Source organism: Hyperolius riggenbachi, chromosome 4 (genome assembly GCF_040937935.1).
Source record: "Hyperolius riggenbachi isolate aHypRig1 chromosome 4, aHypRig1.pri, whole genome shotgun sequence".
NCBI classification, from domain to species: domain Eukaryota; kingdom Metazoa; phylum Chordata; class Amphibia; order Anura; family Hyperoliidae; genus Hyperolius; species Hyperolius riggenbachi.
Window position 1 is genome coordinate 271,714,350 of NC_090649.1, and position 22,740 is coordinate 271,737,089.

General features: G+C 44.5%; 1 protein-coding gene across 2 annotated transcripts in view; it reads right to left on the reverse strand.

The window, feature by feature from the left end:
* Positions 1 to 4,511: 4,511 nt before the first annotated feature.
* Positions 4,512 to 22,740, reverse strand: part of SEC63 (SEC63 homolog, protein translocation regulator) — a 158,296-nt gene continuing 140,067 nt past the window's right edge. For both annotated transcript variants that reach the window (XM_068231260.1, XM_068231259.1), the window contains 3 exons: positions 19,175 to 19,273; positions 16,010 to 16,114; positions 4,512 to 5,622 (listed from right to left, as the gene is read on the reverse strand). In XM_068231260.1, the coding sequence (XP_068087361.1) occupies positions 5,482 to 5,622; positions 16,010 to 16,114; positions 19,175 to 19,273 (345 nt within the window). In that variant the 3' untranslated portion in view covers positions 4,512 to 5,481. The remainder of the gene's footprint in view (positions 5,623 to 16,009; positions 16,115 to 19,174; positions 19,274 to 22,740) is intronic.

Genomic DNA, 22,740 nt, shown 5'->3' on the forward strand with positions numbered 1-22,740 from the left:
TCAAAAGGTTATAAGCAGCAGCAAAACATCTGAATAGTGTGTAGACGGTCTTTAGTCTGGAATCAAATTCCTGCAAAGGAATCTCAGAGATAGAGTGGCAGGCATCTTCACTTACAGATGCTTTGATGAGAGAGGCACCTTGAAGAACAATAGACATTACCTGAGAGAGCACAACCAGAGATTATTTCCTCTCAGACTTAAAGAGAACCCGAGGTGGCTTTGTATAACGTTAGTGGGGCACAGAGGCTGGTTGGGCACACTAACACCAGCCTCTGTTGCCCCATGGTGTGTGTCAAAGACCCCCCCCTGCTCGCCGCTATACCCCCGCAATGCTGGCGACACGCAGCGTGTCGCCAGCACAATGTTTACCCTAGCGCTGTCTGTCAGCGCCGCTCCGCCGCCTCCTCCGCATCGCCGCTACCCGCCCTCGTCCCTTCCCTCACGCTGATTGGAGGGAAGGGACGAGGGCGGGTAGCGGCGATGCGGAGGAGGCGGGGGAGCGGCGCTGACAGACAGCGCTAGGGTAAACATTGTGCTGGCGACGCGCTGCGTGTCGCCAGCACTGCGGGAAGGATAGCGGCGAGCAGGGGGGTCTTTGACACACACCATGGGGCAACAGAGGCTGGTGTTAGTGTGCCCAACCAGCCTCTGTGCCCCACTAACGTTATACAAAGCCACCTCGGGTTCTCTTTAAAGTGGAATATAACCCTGCATTTCAACTTTGCTCTAAAACATTATTTACAGCATATTATATGCAACCAGCATTTTTGTTTTACTAGACCAGCATTGGAAGGGTTACACACACAGAGGTTTAAAGTTCCATGGAGAGATATGCAGAAGTTCAGATAGATACATTTAACTAAATATAATGTAACAAGTGAGAAATGTTACACACTCTTTGGCTATCCTCCAGCTCCTGCACAGTCAGAGAGAGTGAGTCACATTCCAAACTTAGATACATTTAAGTAAACAAAATGTATCTATGTAAGCTTCGGATGAGTCTGCAGTTCTCTCCAGGAACTTTAAAGCTCCGTGTAACCCTTCCAATGCTGGTCTAGTAAAAAAAAAATGCTGGTTGCATATAATATACTGTAAATAATGTTTTAGAGCAAAGTTGAAATGCAGGGTTATATTCCGCTTTAAAGTGAACCTCCGGACTTAAAATCTACTCAGCAGAACTGAAAAGGCTTGGTGTTTCTTTAACAGTTTCACAGCATCAGAGCTGTTTTTCTTACCAAAGCATCATTTTTAGCTGCATTTTAAGCTAAGCTCCACCCATCAAAGAAAACTGCCCAGGCTTTTTTTCCCTGATGCTGTGCAAAGCATGATGGGATTTCCTATGGTGTTATTCACGTTGCCTAGCAACTGGGAGGGGTGATCAGCACACAGGGCAGTTGGAACTGTGCATCATGCTCCCTGTCACCGCCTTTAAACCAAAAAGATGGCTGCCCTCATGAAATCAAACATTTGCCTGTTCTTTTAAAACAGGGTGGGTAAGAGATTATATTACCTATTTTAATTAACATAACTAATGTAACTTAATGACAGTATGCTTGTTTAGGCTGAAGTTCCTCTTTAATGCAGCCTGACTGGTTGAAGCCTCTTTCCCTCTTGTTTTCCCCTCCCACTCCTCTGTTTCTCTCTGATTGGCCAATATTTCTCATGCTGAGACAATGCATTTTTCTATAGTGAAGGGCAGGCAAATCAGGAAGAGGAGAGTAGGGCAGAAAATTACATCAGGATTGGTTTCAAAATAGCCACAGTTAAAATGGGAAATGCTAATTAGGATTTTTTTTTTTATTGTAGAAAATTCACTAAAATCACTATGCAAGGTTCAAACACTGAAAAGCCTAACTGAGAAGAGGAAAAGCCCTGGTCCCGTCTTGTTAATTTATACAGGGCATGGTCAACATGTTGATGGGCAGAATCTGGATGTGATCCCCCTGATCTGCACTGAACAACCTCTAAAACCACAAATTAACCAGAAGAGCTCTGATGCCCAAGGGATCGGATACCAATCCTTGCCATGCAACAGAGCAGCTGTGACATTGTACATACAAGATACAAGTCATCTGCCTCTGACTACACACTTGTTGCTATGCTGGGGGTGCGTGTCTGCGGAGGGCCGACTAGCACTTTCCGGCAGACGGGGGAGCGGTGAGAACAATGGCGTTGTGCAGTGCTCGGGCATCGCTAAATATCTGTCATGACGGATCTTTAGCAATTGTTGTGCGGTTACTGTACCCACTAGCTATGTAACGAGCATGCCGTCATATATCGTTCGTTACGGTCAATTTCATTATTCCATGGTTACCCAGCCTGAGGCCCAGCTTACAGCTGTCAGTGCTTTCAAATTCAAAACCAGGGCTGTGGAGTCAGAACAAAAATCTTCAGACTCCAACTCAGACTCAGTTTATGAAACCACGACTCAGACTCCAACTCCAGGTACCCAAAATGGCCCCGACTCCGACTCCTTAGTCTAATACTTAACAGGGCTGTGGATTTTGTACAAAAATCATCCGACTCAGACTCCTCAGTTTATGAAATCAACAACTCCGACTCCGGGTGCCCAAAATTGCCCCGACTCCAACTCCTAGACTCCACAGCCCTGTTCAAAACACTGCATAGCTACTTTTCCCAGGTAGTAACTCATTCATAAATATTTCTACTGCAAACCTGAGATACCTATATTAGGTAAATTGGCATATGTAGTTTCACCATGCACACACCCAGAGAAGTGGTCGAGCTTATACTGTGGATTTTCTCCATCTGCACCTATGTAAGTAACATAGCACTGAGCGCCTTTAGTGTTAATCCTGAACTGTTGTGAAGGCTTTGCAACCCCCCCCAAAAGGCAATAACTTTTTTTCCCATATTGAGTTTGAGGGACTCAATGACCTGCTAAGCAAGTAACCTTGTAACCTTTCTTCATAACTAGATGTAAAAGTAAGAAAATAAATATTGCACACTAGGGAAAGTAAGCACTTTACTTTTCTCTGACTGGTATCACTTAATTATTGAGCTTTGGGTGTTGATGGAGATAACCTCCAATTGCTCTGTTCTTGAGAAAGGACCAATTTTTTTCCCTAGCCCAGGAACTAGTATGAAATACTTACTGTGGACAGACGCTTGAGTAATGAATCCAAAGAGTAAGTGCCCCTTAGATGGTATGCTTGAGTCATTTTGGAATTTTCATCTAAAGACTTTCTGCAAAACTTTAAATGCCCACACCAAACCTCTTCAGGTATTTCTAAATGTTCACAACCCTCTTAAGCTACATAGGCACGTGCGATAATTGTCACTCATCAGCGACCGGGAAAGGTTTTTTTTTGGGAGATAATTTAGGGCCGATGTTGCACAGATGCATTACTATCCCCTCATGTGTAATGAAGGGGGTTGGAGGGACAACAGAACGGCTTCCAGCAGTTGGAGAGGGGGGGGGGGGGGGGGGGCAGCCTAAAGAACAATGCAATCAGGGCTGTTTAGGTGTAGTCGGGGTCCAGCATGTCAGATCCCTAAGCAACACATGGCAGACGCTGTACACACGCTAGATAAGTGAACGCTCTAAGACGTGTACATACCTTTTAGCAACCCTTACTGTGATCAAATATGGCTCAAAAGGCTATAGCAATTCATAGGCAAATAAGGTTTAATTAATCCAGACCAAATCTTCTGAATACCTTGTGTTTTCTCTATTGGCTGTACTTGGAGGTCTCCAGAGACGCTTTAGTAAACAGAGCCTACAAAATTAGAGGCAGCTCAGAGGGAACATGGAAAGCTATAAATCTGGTAACTTGCCTGAAACAGTTTTATAGATTACAATTTGCACTTTTTGTAAGTTTTCCCTCTTCACCTACATGGCTTTAAGTCATAGGTGTAAAAATGCGACAAATGATATTTTACATTTTCCCCACACAAGGACTTCCTTCTTGGTCTACACTGCTTGGAGTCATAGGTGTAAAAACATGACAAATTGTAGCATACATTTTCCCCACACAAATGTCTTGAGCATTTTTCCAACAGTAGTGTTACAAAATGCCTTCCTGCTATGTTAACAATAACAACATAAACAAGTGCCATTGAACCTCTGGATTTTATTTGCAACTATTGCATTACAAAGTCGTTTGCAATGTCATTCTGCATTTAAAGTGACAACTTGTTTTCAAAATCATGGCATTTTTTCCTAAACAGAGTGGCCCACAAAAACTGAAGAACGGGCAAAAGGTGCAGGTCATGTGATTCGCCACTAGTTCCATACCTCTGTACAACACAGAAATAATATACTTCCTCTCCTGAGATAAAACTGCCCATTTTCTTTTACATTTAACTGAATAATTCACATTTCAGTAATATGAAAAGAACCTGTGTGTAAGTAACAGGCATATTGTACGGAATCACAGACTACCTGAAATGCTAATTATTTACAGTTAAATAGCAAATATTTAAAAAAAAGTATTCCCCCAGTGGGAGACTAAGAGGTACACACTGTTACAAATGCAAAAACAGTCATAAATGGTGTAATAGTTTATTGTTTATTACACAAGTTGACCATGTCTGTGTAGCCCGCTCTTCCGACTTATCTGCAGAAAGCCAAGTGAGCCATCACAGAGAACAAAACGGCACAAATGTTCCAGATGTAGATGTCACAGCATCAGGACAGACAGAGGCGCTTGGCACTGATGTGAAGACTAACAGAGGCCAGAAAATATTATATTTATAGTTTTTTTGTTTATGTTTTAAAATTTCACATCCCCATAATGGCGGCTGGTGTGTCGTACTTTCTTCTTCGCTACAGCCACAGAGCTCGTAGTCAATCCTGATATTAAGACTTTCAAGGAGTATTTACCCCTCACTAATAAAGGCATCTATCTTTGCATTAAAACCACCAACATTCTGGCCACTTGTGGTCCCATAATCTCCTGAGCCATTCCTTTATCAAACCTCCAGTATTTGCATTGGATTTGCTAGTGGTAACGACCGTTTGCTTGCTAAAACGATTTTCCCTAAAAAGAAACAGTTTTCAAACTTGGTATTAGTGTTAGATTGGATATTATCACCCTGGTTAAAGGTTTTGTTTGTGGAATGTTTATCCGAATAAAAGAAAAAAATAATTCAGAGATTGAAGGGAAAAAAAGCACTTAAAACGGAATTATCAATTTAATCAATCTCTGAATTGCTGTAGAAGAGATTTTCTGCTGTAAACAGGACTCTTGTGGTCCAGACACAAGCAGTTCAGGACCTCAGATATTGTTGTTTAATGAAAAAACAAAAACAAACCTAGTTTGTTTTCAGGTAGGTCAAGTGCACTGAATGGCTTCAGTGAGAGTATGTGTCACTAAAGCCAAACACCACAAGACACTAACTAAAAGCAACTCCTTCCTCAAAATTACTAGACTGTGGCTGTGGTGAATGGAATAGCTCCGATATCAGATAGACGACCATGTGCAAATCTCTGAAGTCCTCAGTTTTTGCTTTATTCACTTAATCCTCTTCTTCATCTTCTTCCTCCTCGTCATAGCTCTCCTCAAAGCCCTCACTGTCTCCTTGGTCATCGTCACCTTCTATGGTTGTATCCCATTGTGGGTGGTTTTCTGGTATAGGTTTAGCCTCATGAACTTCCAGCTGAGAAAAAGAAAAAAAAATTCAGATTAGAAAAATACTGATGAGATATATATAATTATATATAGTCACTTAATGGCAGGAAATTGGCTAATGCGACATCTGTGTTTTTGGATCAGTCTCACTTGTTCTGAATAGTAGTACAAGACAGAACAAACTACACACTGAACATTGCAGGAATGTTCCAGAAGTGCTCTCACAGGGCATAAAAGCAAGCACAAACTTCTAGATATCTGCAATACAGAGTACACAGCAATGGAAAAGGACACAGGTTCACTTTCATGAAGTATAAAAGATAAAAAATATGATAAATCCTACTTAACACACACGTTTTATTTTAAAGCGGATCCGAGATGAAAAACTAACTATGACAAGTAACTTGTCTATATATTGTATCTAAAGTTTAGATAGTTTACACAGCAAATCTAGCTACAAACAGCTTCAAAAGTATATGAATATTATATTTATACAATGACAGCGGCCATGTTGTGTTTGTCACAATGTCACAGGCAAGCTGATAGCATCTGCAGCCCTCAGCTCAATCCCCTCTACTCCTCCCTCCTCCCCCTGCCTCTGAAATCAATGGCTAGTAACCTCCTCCTCCTGCCCAGACTGATCTCCCAAAAACCCTTGCTACATGAGTCTGAGAATGCCAAGGCTCTCTGAAGCTGTGAGTGAGGCTTGTTTAGTTTATAGGGAATTAGAGTATTAAAACAAAACAAAAAAAAAAGTATTTGGCTTGAGGAATGCCCTTTAAACTATATAAAAGGAACACAATTATGCAATGAGTAAAAGTTTATCTCGGATCCACTTTAAATAAAAGCGTAAGCCTTATAAATGATTGTTGGCCAAGTACCTTCTTTTGTGGGTAACTTCCTTTCACATGCCCCTTATCAAGTTTAAATGTGTTATGCCTAGTACACACCACACAATTTTCTGTTAGATTTCATCATACAATTTTCTGTTAGATTATTTTCTGTAGAGATTGGTCATTATCTCTGGTGCAATGTCTTCTGATTATCTCCTGCCGAGTAGAACAATGCCTAACTGCTAGGCAGATAGATAGATAATTTTCAACATGTTGGAAATTATCTATCTGGCAGGTAAATCTGATGCCTAGAGGTGCATACACACGCAGTACTATAAGGAACGACGGGTCCGTCGGACCCTCCCGCTGGACGGGCGTTCCAGCGATAGCAGAGCATGTGTACAGTCTGTCTGCAGACTGATAACACTGTTTCTGAACGATCCGCTCAGTGGAACGCTCAGAAACAGCCTTATCAGTCTGCAGACAAACTGTACATGCTCTGCTATCGCTGGAACGCCCGCCCAGAGAGGCCTCTCTCTGAAGCGGGTAGCGCCCGCGTGATGCATTAAGGTAAGCAGCGGTGTTTACTGTTCCTCCTTCCTCTGCCTTGTAAGTTTTGAGGCCTTATTTATTCCACTTTGTTATGTTATGTGTACACGTTTCCCTGGTGTTTAATTGATCTAATAACGTTATTTGAGACTCCTTTGTCGCTCTTATACTCACTATCTTCATTTTTGGGCATTTGTTCAATATTGTTTATTACTCTGAATACTATTATTATGAATTGAAGATTATGAATTATACAGGTTTACGTTATTGGCTCTTTGTGGCTTACCTCGTCTTTGGTGACCAATGCTGTTATCTTTAAGGCAATTTTTGAGGTTTTGTGAGGTATTAAAGGGGAACTGAAGAGAGAGGTATATGGAGGCTGTCATGTTTATTTCCTTTTAATCAATACCAGTTGCCTGGCAGCCCTGCTGGTCTATTTCTCTGCAGTAGTATCTGATTAAAACCAGAAACAAGCATGCAGCTAGTCTTGTCAGATCAGACTTATAAGTCTGAACCACTGAAACACCTGATCTGCTGCATGCTTGTTCAGGGGCTATGGCTAATAGTATTAGAGGCAGAGGATCAGCAGGGCTGCCAGGCAACTGGTATTGTCTAAAAGGAAATAAACATGACAGTCTCCATATACCTCTCTCTTCAGTTCCCCTTTAATATTGTCATATTATTGAATTGATGATTTATTATGTACGCTGCTGCTATCACCTTTGGTGATTTTTAATCATGTTTTTAATTTTGTTTATCATTTACAAATAAAACTTCTTGTATGATTTTCTTTGAAATCATTTTTTGGAGTGGTTGGTGCTGCTGTTATTGGGTACTTTTCTCTATATGGTTATATATGGTCATTATCTTCTGGTTATCTCCTGCTGAGCAGAACAATGCTTAATTGCTAGGCAGATAGACAGTTATGCTGGAATTACACGATACTTTTTTTGCATTCGATTCGGCACGCAATTAACCATTCGATCTTCTTCTCGATTCGCTTATCTTCCACTCGTTTTTTTCTTATCTTTTTTCCATTGACTTCTATAAGAAAACGAGCGGAAACTAATCGAGCGGAACATCGGACATGTCAGAATTTTATCATCGAAGGCATCTATCGGAACGATTCTTACAAAAAAAGTATCGTGTAATCCCAGCATTCGATAAATTATCTATCTGGCAGGTAAATCTAACAGAAAATCTTACAGAAAATTGTATGGTGTGTACTTGGCATAACAGAACATTAACAGAAAATTGTATGGTGTGTACCTAGCATTAGGAGGATTGCCCCATTAATGTTTATAAAGGCTTTACAAATGTTTATTTATATGCCATTATAATGTTAAGAAACACTGATTTATGACAGTTGTAATCTTTGTGCTCAGTATTCCTTTCAAATCATGTGAAGGATCCAGACAACTTTTCTAAACTACTTGAGAAACAACTCCTTAATACATCCCTTGAAAAGACCACCCACATAGAATTCTAAAAACCTTTTGATATTTTTAAGTCTTATGTGATAAAAATATATTTCTAGTCTTCTTCAATGTGCTCCCTCACATCTACAATCTACACATTTACCCTACAACATTAGAGGTTTAAAGAATAAAGTACATTTAAAGAATAAACTACATTAAAAGGGAAGGTTCAAGCAAAATAAAAAAATGGAGTTTCACTTACCTGGGGCTTCTACCAGCCCCATGCAGCCATCCTGTGCCCTCGTAGTCACTCACTGCTGCTCCAGTCCCCCGCTGGCAGCTTGCCGACCTCGGAGGTCGGCGGGACGCATTGCGTACATTTTTACGCATTCCCGCCAGTGCAGGAACATTAATACATACAATTTTACGAGTTACTGGTTCAATGCGTACATTTTTACGCATTGAACCAGTAATGCGTAAAAATGTATGCATTAATGTTCCTGCACTAGTGGGAATGCGTAAAAATGTACGCAATGCGTCCCGCCGACCTCCAAGGTCGGCAAGATGCCAGCGTGGGACTGGAGCAGCAGTGAGTGGCTACGAGGGCACAGGATGGCTGCATGGGGCTGGTAGAAGCCCCAGGTAAGTGAAACTCTTATTTTGCTTGGACATTCCCTTTAACCTCCTTGCCGGTTATCCCGGGTAACCTGCGCAGGAGGATTTCTCAGGCCCCGCTGGGCCGATTTGCATAATTTTTTTTTGTTACATGCAGCTAGCACTTTGCTAGCGGCTTGTAACATTCGATCGCCGCCGCTACCCGCCGCGCCGAGCCCCCCCTCCCCCCCGACCCCTGCGCAGCCTGGCCATTCAGTGCCAGGCAGCGCTGAGGGGTGGATCAGGATTCCCTGTGATGTCCCGACGTCCGTGACGTCATCCCACCCAGTCGCCATGGCGACCGGGGAAGCCCTGCAGGAAATCCCGTTCTGAACGGGATTTCCTGCTTACTCTGATCGCCGAAGGCGATCGGAGTGGGTGGGGGGATGCCGCCGCTCAGCGGCCATCATGTAGCGAGCCCTGGGCTCGCTACATGATTTAAAAAAAAAAAAAAAAGTGCTGCGCTGCCTCCTTGCCGGCGAGAATTAGACCGGCAAGGAGGTTAAAGGGAATCTGAAGTAAAAAACTTATGAGATAAGGATTTGTATGTGTAGTACAGCTAAAGGAGGCCATACACTCGTTAGATTAGCAGCAGATAGATCATCTGATAGATTTCCTGATCTATCTGATGTGTTTAGGAACATTTTTTACTAGGAACAGATTTCCAATAGATTTTAGTATGAAATCTATTGAAAATCGATCTGATGGCATTTTTTTGCCATCAGATTTCCATTAGGTCCAATGCAAAATGATAAGCCATCTCAAGAGATAAGCCTACATTTTCCAACATGTCAGATCGATTGAAATCGGCCGCAAATCAATCGATTGGTCAATCGATTTGCGATTGATTTCGATTGATGGATCGGCCGAAAATCATCTGAGTGTATGGGCCCCTTAAGAAATATAGAAAACTAGTAGCACAGATAGGAGTCTCATATTGTTTCCAGAACAAGAAACTATAGTTGTTATCTAGGCAAAAGAACATCTCTGAGCCCTCCGACTTATTTTGTCAGAGAGCAATGCTATTTTCTGAAGCACTTATCTCAACTGGTCTCTCACTGTTTCTTGTTTAAGATTTTTCTGCCAGAAGTCATTAGCTCTGTTGTATCTCATTTAAAATACAAAGTGATTTGTAAACTGGAAATATTAGAGAATGATGCAATGTTATAGAAACGCATCTATATCACTGAAAATAAAAATATTTTGTCACTAATGTTCTATTATTTATCCGAACTACACTTACAATTCATTATACCATAAGTTTTTTTTTTAAAGTTTTTTTTTTGCTTCAGTGTCGCTTTAAACGACGGTTCAACAAATACAAATTTTACTGGTTTCTTCAGATTAAAAATAATGCATTTAGTTTCAGTTCATAAATGCTTTTAAGAACAAAAAACTTCACTGTCCTCTTTTTTTTTTTTTTTTGATGCCTAACATACGTTTCTCAGTTTAAAGGCCACTTCATCAGAGGAATACAAACAAACAAACACAGAACACTTATATTGCGCATTTCTCCTGGCGGACTCAAAGCGCCAGAGCTCCAGCCACTAGGACGCGCTCTATAGGCAGTACCAGTGTTAGGGAGACTGGCCCAAGGCCTCCTACTGAATAGGTGCTGGCTTACTGAACAGGCAGAGCCGAGATTCGAACCCAGGTCTAGGTACACACTAGACCACCTCACAGCAGGGTTTGAAATATTCCAAAGAGTCTACACTGTTTTTAAATCATATTCAGCACCCAGTTCTAGTGTTTCACAAGGCAATGCCAGACTACATGCGCCTACTAATCAAATGTTGAGTGAGAGTACTCCCAGGACACTAGAGTGTGGTACTGAATATGATCTGAAAAGAGTGCAAACTTTTAAATAATTTGAACTCACTGTGACATGGTCCAGGCAGTATTTACTCTTGAATGCAACTTATTGAGAAGATTTATGCCACCGATGAAGAGGCCTGTAAGCTGCAAAATATACATTAGGCGTCAAAAAGAGGGAATGTGAATATGTATATTAGAGCACAACTTCCCAAACCTGTACTCAAGTCAGGCCTGGATTTACCTCGCAAGAGCCTATAGGCACAGATGTCCTGGCACCTTAGGATTCACCCTGCTTGAGCCTACAAGCCTCCACCAAACCACTCCATAAGTGTGCTGGCTGTCCTAGTTGCCACGTCTCCCTTACTTCCCCTGCTTGTCATAGGTAGCTACAGGTGCCACTTAATACTGAGGGTACTTCTGGCTACCTAATACTAAGTAGCTAGAGGAGATCCCCCCCCCCCCCCGAAGTATTCGGTAGCTAGCGGAACCTCATTAAGTAGCTTGAAGTGCCCCTGACTAAAGGGAGATCTTATCAGTGGAATGCCAAAAACAGGGTAACCACTCATTTACACTCTCATCAGGACTCTGCAAAAGGAAGCAGGGAGGGAGGCACTCATGGAGGGGAGTGAGACACCTTTCCATTAGGCACCTTATGGTAAATCCAGCCCTACCTTAAGTACAACAACAATGGCCTCGATTCATAAAGCATTCCCGCATGCGGAAATGCTGAAAACAGTTTACTTTACCGACCACACAGCAAAATCTGTATTCATAAAGGCTTTTTCCGCATGAAAAGCCGACATTCGCGAGCAGAGTGATAAATCACCGCCTTGCGCGGTGATTATCATAGCAAAAGTAACAAATGTCAATTCATAAAGATTAGAGGTAGCGGTATGCCGACGGGGATTACCGCTACCTCTGATGTGGCGAGAAGCGTGCGGAATCCATTGCAGTGAATGGGACAGACCTCCCAAGCAGCTGCAGCAGAGAGAACACCGCACGGAGGGACTCGGCCAGCTTCTCCTGTTTCCGCATGCGTAGGACAGCCTAACGCCAGCCTACAGCGGAATATCTCCGCACGCATATCTCAACAGGCAACATTTTTATGAATTACCACCCTGAAGGCTGAAATACCGACAGCGGTGTTTCCCCGCTCGAGTTTACCTTACCGACAGCACTTTTATGAATCGAGGCCATTGTATGTTTTGCAGAAAACCACACATTCACAGGAGAGGTACCTTATATACTCGCGTATAACCCTAATTTCTCAGCACAAAAAAAAAAAGTCCTGAAAAGTTACCCTCTCCACTTATACGTGAGTCAGTGGAGCAGAATGGATGGTGGAGCAGGTATTGTTACGGCAGAGGAGCGTAAGGATCTTGCAGTAGTGATCCTGCTCTTGCCAGCTGGCTCCCTGCTGCCTCGCATTTGATGCAACATGGAATGCAGAGTGCGCTGCTCAAGACTACCTGTGCCCCCTGGCTTGTGGAGCACAGCATGCAAGAAGCACTGCCAGCTGTTTAATCAATGCGTATTCTTCCTGTGTGGCAATTGCTGTGTCTCATCTCTATGATGCCATCTAGTGGCATCTTGAAACAGCTGTGTCATCCTTGGGGCACATCTGGCTATTGTGAGGGGGGCTGACCTTTACTGGGGGCACATATCACTATTGTGGAGGGCTTATACACGAGAATCAGTTTTTCCTTGTTTCTGTGGGAAAAGTGTGGGCCTTGGTTTATACGTGAGTATGTACGGTAATTAGTGTCTCAGTAAAGCTGATTAACTACCTCTGTGGATTTCCACACAATGCGCACTGTTGAGGGCACGGTTGGGAAGCCCTGTATTAGAGATACACAGTGGTTTGCAAAACTATTCTGCCCCCGTGAACTTTTCCACATTTTGACATATTACTGCCACAAACATGAATCAATTTCATTAGAATTCCATGTGAAAGACCAATACAAAGTGGAGTACACGTGAGAAGTGGAATGAAAATCATACGCGATTCCAAAGATTTTTTTTACAAATAAATAACTGCAAAGTGGGGTGTGCGTAATTATTCAGCCCCCTTTCATCTGAGTGCAGTCAGTTGCCTATAGACATTGCCTGATGAGTGCTAATGACTAAATAGAGTGCACCTGTGTGTAATCTAATGTCAGTACAAATACAGCTGCTCTGTGACTGCCTCAGAGGTTGTCTAAGAGAATCTTGGGAGCAACAACACCATGAAGTCCAAAGAACACACCAGACAGGTCAGGGATAAAGTTATTGAGAAATTTAAAGCAGGCTTAGGCTACAAAAAGATTTCCAAAGCCTTGAACATCCCACGGAACATTGTTCAAGCGATCATTCAGAAATGGAAGGAGTATGGCACAACTGTAAACCTACCAAGACAAGGCTGTCCACCTAAACTCACAGGCCTAACAAGGAGAGCGCTGATCAGAAATGCAGTCAAGAGGCCCATGGTGACTATAAATGAGCTGCAGAGATCTACAGCTCAGGTGGGGGAATCTGTCCATAGGACAACTATTAGTTGTGCACTGCACAAAGGTGGCCTTTATGGAAGAGTGGCAAGAAGAAAGCCATTGTTAACAGAAAAGCATAAGAAGTCCCGTTTGCAGTTTGCCACAAGCCATGTGGGAGACACAGCAACCATGTGGAAGAAGGCGCTCTGGTCAGAGGAGACCAAAATGGAACTTTTTGGCCAAAATGCAAAACGCTATGTGTGGCAGAAAACTAACACTGCACATCACTCTGAACACACCATCCCCATTGTCAAATATGGTGGTGGCAGCATCATGCTCTGGGGGTGCTTCTCTTCAGCAGGGACAGGGAAGCTGGTCAGAATTGATGGGAAGATGGATGGAGCCAAATACAGGGCAATCTTGGAAGAAAACCTCTTGGAGTCTGCAAAAGACTTGAGACTGGGGCGGAGGTTCACCTTTCAGCAGGACAGCAAGCCTAAACATAAAGCCAGGGCAACAATGGAATGGTTTAAAACTAAACATATCTATGTGTTAGAATGGCCCAGTCAAAGTCCAGATCTAAATCCAATCGAGAATCTGTGGCAAGATCTGAAAACTGCTGTTCACAAACACTGCCCATCTAATCTGACTGATCTGGAGTTGTTTTGCAAAGAAGAATGGGCAAGGATTTCAGTCTCTAGATTTGCAAAGCTGGTAGAGACATACCCTAAAAGACTGGCAGCTGTAATTGCAGCAAAAAGTGGTTCTACACAGTATTGACTCAGGGGGCCGAATAATTACGCACACCCCACTTTGCAGTTATTTTTTTTTTTAAATGTTTGGAATCACGTACGATATTTGTTCCACTTCTCACGTGTACACCACTTTGTATTGGTCTTTCATGTGGAATTCCAATAAAATTTATTCAGGTTTGTGGCAGTAATGTGCCAAAATGTGGAAAACTTCAAGGGGGCCGAATACTTTGGCAAACCACTGCATCTATCTATCTATCTTAAGAATTTATTTATTGAAACTGAAGGTTCTAATTTTAGCCAGAAGAAACATTTTATGGAGTGTTACTTCATCAATTTAAACCTCTAATGTTGTATGATTTAACCTCCCTGGCGGTAATTCCGAGCTGAGCTCAGGCTAGCCGCCGGAGGTTTAATGGTGAAAGTGAAATGGAGGCAGCCGGGAGCTTTTACGGTAGCCCTTCTATTTCCTGTCCTTGGAGGCTCTGGGTCACTCTGGTGAGATCATCGTCATTAATCTCACCAAAGTGTTACAGCGGAGGTAAAAAGGGGCTGCTGCTGGCTCCTTGGCAGCATGATCGTTTCCTGATTTTAGGGTCTGAAAAGTTCAGAAAAGACAGTTAAATCTGGAAATAATATCACCAGGGAGGTTAAAATGTAGATTTTTATATCTAGTAAAAGGACACCTGAACAGAGAGGTAAATGGAGGCTGCCATCTTTATTTCCTCTTAAGCAATACCAGTTGTCTAGCTGTCCTGCTGACCCTCTGCCTCTGATAACGTTAGCTATACGTTCTGAATAAACATACAGAACACATTTTTTGACTAAACTTTGACTTTATTAGCTGCATGCTTGTTTCAGGTGTGTGATTAAGACACTACTTCTGCCAAAGAGATCAGCAGGATTGCCAGGCAACTAATATTGTTTAAAATGAAATATAAATGGCAGTCCCCACATCCCTCTCATTTCAGTTGTCCTTTAACCTCCTTGGCGGTAACCCCTTGTGTGACACGGGGTAAGCCGCCGGAGGGTGCCGCTCAGGCCCTGCTGGGCCGATTTTCATAATTTTTTTTTTGCTGGACGCAGCTAGCACTTTGCTAGCTGCGCCAGCACTCTGATCGCCGCCGGCCCCTGCCCGATCGCCGCTATCTGCTGCGGCGCCCCCCCCCCCAGACCCCAGCGCTGCCTGGCCAATCAGTGCCAGGCAGCGCCGAAGGGTGGCCCGGGACTCCCAATGACGTCCCGACGTCAGTGACGTCATCCCGCCCCGTCGCCATGGCGACGGGGGAAGCCCTCCAGGAAATCCCGTTCTATGAACGGGATTTCCTGATCGGAGATCGCCGAAGGCGATCGAAGCGGGCGGGGGGATGCCGCTCAGCAGCGCCTATCATGTAGCGAGCCCTCGGCTCGCTACATGATTAAAAATTTTTTTTTTTTTTTAAAAACTGCTGCTCTCCCTCCTGGCGGTATTTTTCATACCGCCAAGGAGGTTAAGCAAATTCATTATAATGATGAACAAAGTTAAAGTGTCCCCCCACTGACATTCAGCAGCGTGGGTGGACAATAGCATAGGTGTTTGTAACACAGACATCATTGATCTGCTTGCTTGAAAACATGATTTTCCAGCCACTCCTTTTTTATATGCTGCCTCTCAAGCTTTTGGTTGATATGGACGGCCCATCTGAACAATCGAATGGGAGCCTGTAGTGAATCAGATAAACAGATTCAGAGGACGCCACAAGCCATAAGTGCAATATGTGTATCCACAGCTGCCAAACCAAGCAAGTGGATTCCACAACAGATTTCTGAAAGGTAGGCAAGTTACACACACATGCTTTTGAATAATGGTGTGTGAATGTCTTAATATAGAGAGTGACACATTGTGATGTAACATGTCAAATATATTTATATACCAATAGGATGCTTTACCTTCAATGGTTTAATCTGGTCCAAGCCCATATAAGAATCAGATCTCAAGAACACTGTATATTGATAGTTTCCAGGTTTATTCGGTGCTGGGAATTTCAGCTCCACCTACAAAATAAATTCAGTGCAATAGATTAGTGATTACATTCACACAGATTAAATCTATTTTTATAAAAGTCCAAAAGCAAATATACCGTAATTACAGTAGAATCCCTTTATAGTAAACTCCAAGGAACTGGGTAAAGTGGTTTAATATATCAGAAATGGTCATACTCAAGCACGTTAACTATAGTACTATATCTTAATTCAGTCATTAATTACAATATTTTTCTTTTCAATGCTTCAGCAAGCGAGTACAGTCAGCGTCTAATGCTGGGAATACACGGCTCAATTCTGAACCATTTAGATTGCTCGATAGATAATTTCCAACATGTCTGATCTCCGGCCCGATTGTTTTGCCGCTCGATTGCATGAAAGACAATGGGAAAAAATAAGAAAAACGAGTGGAAGATAAGAGAATCGCCCGCAGAATCAAGCAGGCAAAAGCGATCGGGCGCAGAATAGAGCGGCAAAATCACAAATGACAAGCAACTCCCTCGGTAATCAGGCAGCAGCTTACACAGGAGGCATAGGTGTCACTGGCTGATGCTTTTGAGTCAATCAACAAAGGCCCAGAGTAGTAAGTAGATAGCGAGCAGACTACAAGTGGCTGCTAGCCCACCCACTCACCATGGCTCATGGGTCTCAGACCAACATATGATGCATGTGCACACCCACTTTCCACTATAGCCAGATACGGAATAATGCAGGGGCCAAAAAACAGGTTTAATATAATCGACGTTCTATTACATCAGGGTTTACTATACCAGGCATTACTCCCATATACTCAATGTTTCTTGGCCGGAATCTGGACATTTAGTTTACTATAACCGAATGTTTACTATATTATGATGCAAGATGGCGCCGGGTGAGGACGCCACGGCCACAGGGCTCCGGTCTTTTCTTCTCCCCTTCCTCTAACACTCCCTCTGGCGACCTCCCGACCACCTCCACTCACCTGGGGATGATGCAGGCGCCATGATGGTGCCTCGCAGGCTGCTGGAGGATCGGGAGGTAGCGTGCTGAGGGGTGAGGATTGCATGCCCGGGGAATCAATCACTGCTGCCAGGGGAGCCGAGACGCCGCTCTGGAGCCAGGGGACGCTGCACGCACCACGCAGCGCCGCCTCCACGCTGCATAACTTCCGCCTCTCCTGCCGGGGACCACACGGAGAGGGGCAGCGGCGGCTCCACACTGCCCTCGGTCGTTCTTGATTGTCGGGGGCTGCCGCCTGGGAAGAAGCCGCCACGTGCTCCCGCCGCCACCACGTGCTCCCGCCGCCACCAATAGCCGACAAGGGCCGCCGCCGGAGACCTCTCCCAGAGACCTCCCCATCACCAGAGTCTGCAGCCCAGGACTGCTGGGGTTGACGGTCCCCCTCCACCACGGGTCGTCCAGGGGCCTAGGGACCAGCAAGGGCACATGGGACACCCGCCACGTGTAGAGGAGGCCTGACTGCAGCGGCTCCCCCAGTCACCAGGAGAACGACCACGACCAGGCTGCCACCATGTTGATGGAGGGCCTGTTGCTGCTCCTCGCAGCCACAGTGAAGGTATGCTGCCCCTGGCCTGTCCGCCTCTGCTGCCTAGCCAGGGTGCCCCCTTCCCGGCCCTATGTCCACCAATGCGGCCCAGCCGAGGTGCCCCCCGGCCTCATGTCCACCACTGCTGCCCAGCCTGGGTGGCCCCCGGGCCCCACGTCCACCACTGCTGCCCAGCAAAGGGCCCCACTGTGTCGGCACCCTCATCAACCAGCCGTGCGGACACTGAAATTAGGAGCGATTCTCCTCGAGCAACCTGGCCCAAGTGATCCCTGCTGGCCGCCTCCATCATGATCCTCCCCCCCCCCCCAGCATCCTCTCTGCTTTTCGCGGACAATCGGTAGCACCTGTCTAGTTGGGAGCGCGTCGCTGTGTAGCGTCCAGTGCCGAAAATGGCAGCGCTCATATCAGCTCTCAGGCTGTTCCTCCAGTCCCACTCTTTTTCTGTTCCCGCTATCAGTGTATGTCTTGCTATGCTATGTTTGTATTACGTCAATTGTACGTGTATGCTGTAATGCTCTGTTTGTATTATGTTAACTGTACGTGTATGCTGTAATGCTCTGTTTTTGCTTTGATTTTGCTTTTGTTTATACGTATGTTCCATGCTTAATTGTATATGACGCTTTGCTTGAATGTACGCACAAACTGTAATGTTGTCCTATGTATGCTTGTCCCACGTCTACGTATGTACCATGCTTCACCGTGCTATTTTCTTGTTTTTCACCAACGATCCTGTATGCGCCAAAACCAATTCTGGGTACAATCCACCGTTGTACTTGGCGAAATAAATTCTGATTCTGATTCTATTAGAGTTTACTATAATGGCCTATACTGTAGTTGCTTTTGCAGTAACAACAGTTTTACAAATTGTATGTATTTAAACATTTGCTAGAAAGCGTGTTCTCATTACACCTGCAGCACAGCACTTTCTTTGCACACCCAGATCTTGCCCAGACCTACAACACACTCTGCTGACAAACTGAATGCCAAGATTAGGTGACTTGCCCTTTGTAGAATGCATTAAGAAGCAGCAGTGTAGATTGTTGCCTTCAAAGATACTTTTTTTCTCATGAACATGCCAATCTGGTTACTGGTTGCTAGTACCACTACTAATGCAGGTACACCAATAAGCTTACAGTACACTATCTACACTGCAGGTCTGGTGCTCACACATGCAATTTCTGCTCTAATTCCAAACCCAGCAATGCATCTGACTTTAATCAGTCTATGTGGATGCTATGAGGAGCATGAGCACTTGGGACTAGCTTTGTGATAAATAAGTAAGCTGGTATTCATTTAATATAATTAAAACAGGTATAGTGCTGGCAGAGTGAACCATAGAGCACAGTGATTCAGCACGAGGACTGGTGAAACAGACAAGATCATATTAAACTATAGTTATGAACAATACTCCGTCATGTCTCATTTTAGCAATAAGACGCACAGCAATTTTTTAACATAAATCTTTGTTGGTAATCCCAATGGAGGACAACACCACTAAAAACAACTCGGTCCAAGAACGGACTCACCTCTTCTTGATCCTTTAGTGTACACACATGATAGGGCATAGATATTAACATTTGATCTTTTCTGTCAGCAATATAAATCCACCACCATTCTTGTTTCTCCTAAAATGATAAAAATAATTTGCCATTACTAATCTACTGAACCATAAAGGTAGCAGGGTAAAAACATCAATATTATTTAACACAACATGGGCTTGATTCACAAAGCGGTGCTAACTGTTAGCACGCCTGTGAAAACCCCCTTAGCACGTCTAAACCAGCTTTTCGCGCACAAAACTTTTTGCGCGCAAAACTTTACGCGCGCACTGCACAGAGCGCAGGGCGCTCCGCGTGAAGTGCCCATTAAAGCCTATGGGACTTAGCGCGCGCATAGGACTTTGCACTCGTAAAACTTTGCGTGCAAAACTTTGCGCGCGATCTGATTGAGAAATCCGGTGCTAACCTACTTAGCACCCTGGTTAGCACGTCTAAAGACTTTAGACGTGCTAAGTAAGTTAGCACTGCTTTGTGAATCAAGCCCCATATCTTATCCAGGCATTGACCTCTCTGGCGGGATGGACTAGCAGTTATAAAACAGAGTTCATTTTTTTTTCTGAATTTTTTTGCTTGTATAGTTTATATGCAAATTTTCACATGCAGAGGCGGACAGAGTATGCAGGGCCTAGAGCCATAAGTGTAGGCCCCATACCATACCACCACGCTCACAGCTTGTCCGCCCTTTAATGCAGTACACCTTGGGACCGGAGGATCCTTGAGGACCAGCGTGGGCACAGGACTTCTGCAGGGGCAGGTAGAAGCCCCAGGTAAGTGAAACTTTCTTTTAAAACAGCTTAAAGCGGACTTGAACTAAGAACTTATTCTCTGCTATGCGTAATAACCTTTAAAGAAATATATTTGTTACAGTTGATGCAAATCCTAAAATAAATCTCCAGTGTTTCTACTTCCTGCTTTCATGGAGGCAGACATATTGTTATTTATATCCTGTGCTTTCAAATGAGCTTATCTACCGTGGCAGTCAGGTGACACACGGGAGAGATCAAATTACAACTTGCGAATAGATGCAGATGATGAGCTAAACTCCCTAAAATACATACAGGGTGCATTTCTCTGTTTTCCTTCTGTCCTGTGCAAGTTCAGGTCCACTTTATTAAAGATCTACTTTTATTCATGCAATGTGCCCCCACCATGCAAATGCAATCATGCAACAGACCCTCAGAATCTGATGGTCTGTTGCATGATTGCATTTGCATGGTAGTGGGAAAGGGAGGGGGGAAACGACATGCTTCGTGCCAGCACACAGCAGGAATCAACATCTTATACACTGGCTCAACCTGAGGCTCTTCCTGCCTGGTCGGCACTATTCCAGCACACTGCAGGCCAGGATTTAACATATTGGCTCCCGCTCACCAAAAACCCCGAGGCTCTTCCTGCCTGGTCGGCGGTAAATTGCACAATGCGCATCATGACAAGGCAGTGCGCGTCCTTCATTGCACCCCCACCTTGCCAGGAGCGCTCATGATGTCAACCTTGACATCATGCGCAGAGCGCTCCCGGTGTAATATCAGATAGTGCAGCCCGGAAGCTCCCTTCCCACTGAGCATGCGTGATACTCAGTGAGGAAGTTAGATATAATTTTCCTAAGATATCTCTGCTTCTACACCTTCTACACTCCCAATATTTTCAGGGTAGGGAGGGGACCCCCAGATCTAGCTCTGCGCCGAAATCCAGCTCCCGAGCCCCGCTGGTTCCCGAGACTGATTACAGCAAACCTATCTCAGGAATCAGCGGGTCTCGGGGGCTGCAATTCGGCACAGAGCTAGATCGGGGGTCCCCCTCTCCACCCTGAATATTTCAGGAGTGTAGGAGGTGCGGAAGCGGAGATATTTAGGACGTTTTACGTGGCTGCACAATTTAATGGGACGCAGCTCCTACTGCGCATGAGGGCTGCACATTCTGTCACTACACCGGCAAGGCGGGTAAGCAGTGTAGGACATGCGCCAAGAGCTCCTGAGTGTGACAAGGTGGAGCCGACCAGGAAGAGCCTCAGGGCTTTTGGGTGAGTGGCGGCTGGCAATCATTACTTGTGACAGCTGTGATTGCTATTGCCCCACATCCCCCCCTTCCCCCAAAGGCCGCTTCTGACTATCAACACATATAGCCAATAATTCAGGGATGGTAAAAAGTAAAATAAAACTTTCTAAAGTTCAAAGATAGGTTCATTCAGAAACAAGATTTTACAGCCCCTTTGTGGAAATGTCAATAAACTACTCTCCTTTCATCCATCAGCACTAAATACAGAATAGATTCAAAGGCCAAGTGTTGTGTTAACAAACAGTTTAGACTCCTACCTGCTCCCCCCTCACCTTCCTACCTGCACTGGAGAGAGATGACTTTGTAGACACTTTGCAAAGTTTCCCCAGGGAGGGGAGGGGGAGCAGGGAAAGTGTGGATTGCAGCTCTGCACAGGGGTCCTGTCATCCCGGGACACAGCCTCCAAAACAGCTGCTGTGACTCCAGAAAGCCGAGAGAGGGAGAGAGGAGTGTGATCAGACAGGCACAGACAGCACAACAGAGGAAAAAAAAGACAGATCTGCTGTACCCAGCCAGTTCAGAGCCGTACATGTGTGAGGTGGAGAGCCTGTCGCCACTGGGTGGGGGACCACTGGTGACTGGTCCGTGGTCGCTTCAGGTCAGGCTGCCGACGGGAGTTTTGTAGTGGCCAGTGGGCAGGACCTGCAGATCGAGGACGCGCACTTCTGTGAGCGCTATGCGTATGACGTCAATCGTGACATTGTGCGCAGAGCGCACCCAGCAGGGCAGGCAAATGGAACGCCGGCGGGTCTGCACTCCAGATACAGGAAGCCTCAGGGATTTTAGGTGAGAGCTGCAGGCGGCCGGTATACAATATAAATGTAAGTGGCCTCTTCAAGCGCGGGGCCTGGGGAGAGTGCCCCACTTGCTCCCCCAAAGGCCGCCTCTGCTAAAGAGGTATGACAAGACACTTAAAACAGGGGAGGAGGCACCCAAGTCACAAAAATAGGCTAATAAGCTATTAATCTTGTAAAAAGAGAGGTAATCTTACCTCTAAGAATTTGGACCAGTTTATTGAAAAAAGGTATTTTATTCAAGCACATAAAATTGACAACGCGTTTCTCTGGTGCTTGCCCACTTCCTCAGGTCAGTGAAAAAACAGGTGCCTTAACGGCTATGGCTGTGTAGCAAGCATGAGCACCTACACCTCCACCAATTTTAAGTGTCAATGTATACTAGAGCCTTGCTTGACACATTTTGGTAAGTTACAGGCAAATATTTAATAAAAGTTAATTGCACAGAAATCCAGCAGAAATTGAACGCCAGGGAAGCTACAGAAAAGTTATTTGGGGAAGTGTTTACCCCATCATTCAATGAATGAAAGGGGGAGCAAAATGTTGTTTCTTCTGTTATGTTTGTAAAATGTTGTATGCCTTTATGCTTTTGCTTGTTTTTTCTCAATTCCGCCACATGCCTTTGTACTCTTATCATTTGAGGATGTAACCTTTGAAATTTATATTTGTATATATTCCCTGTGT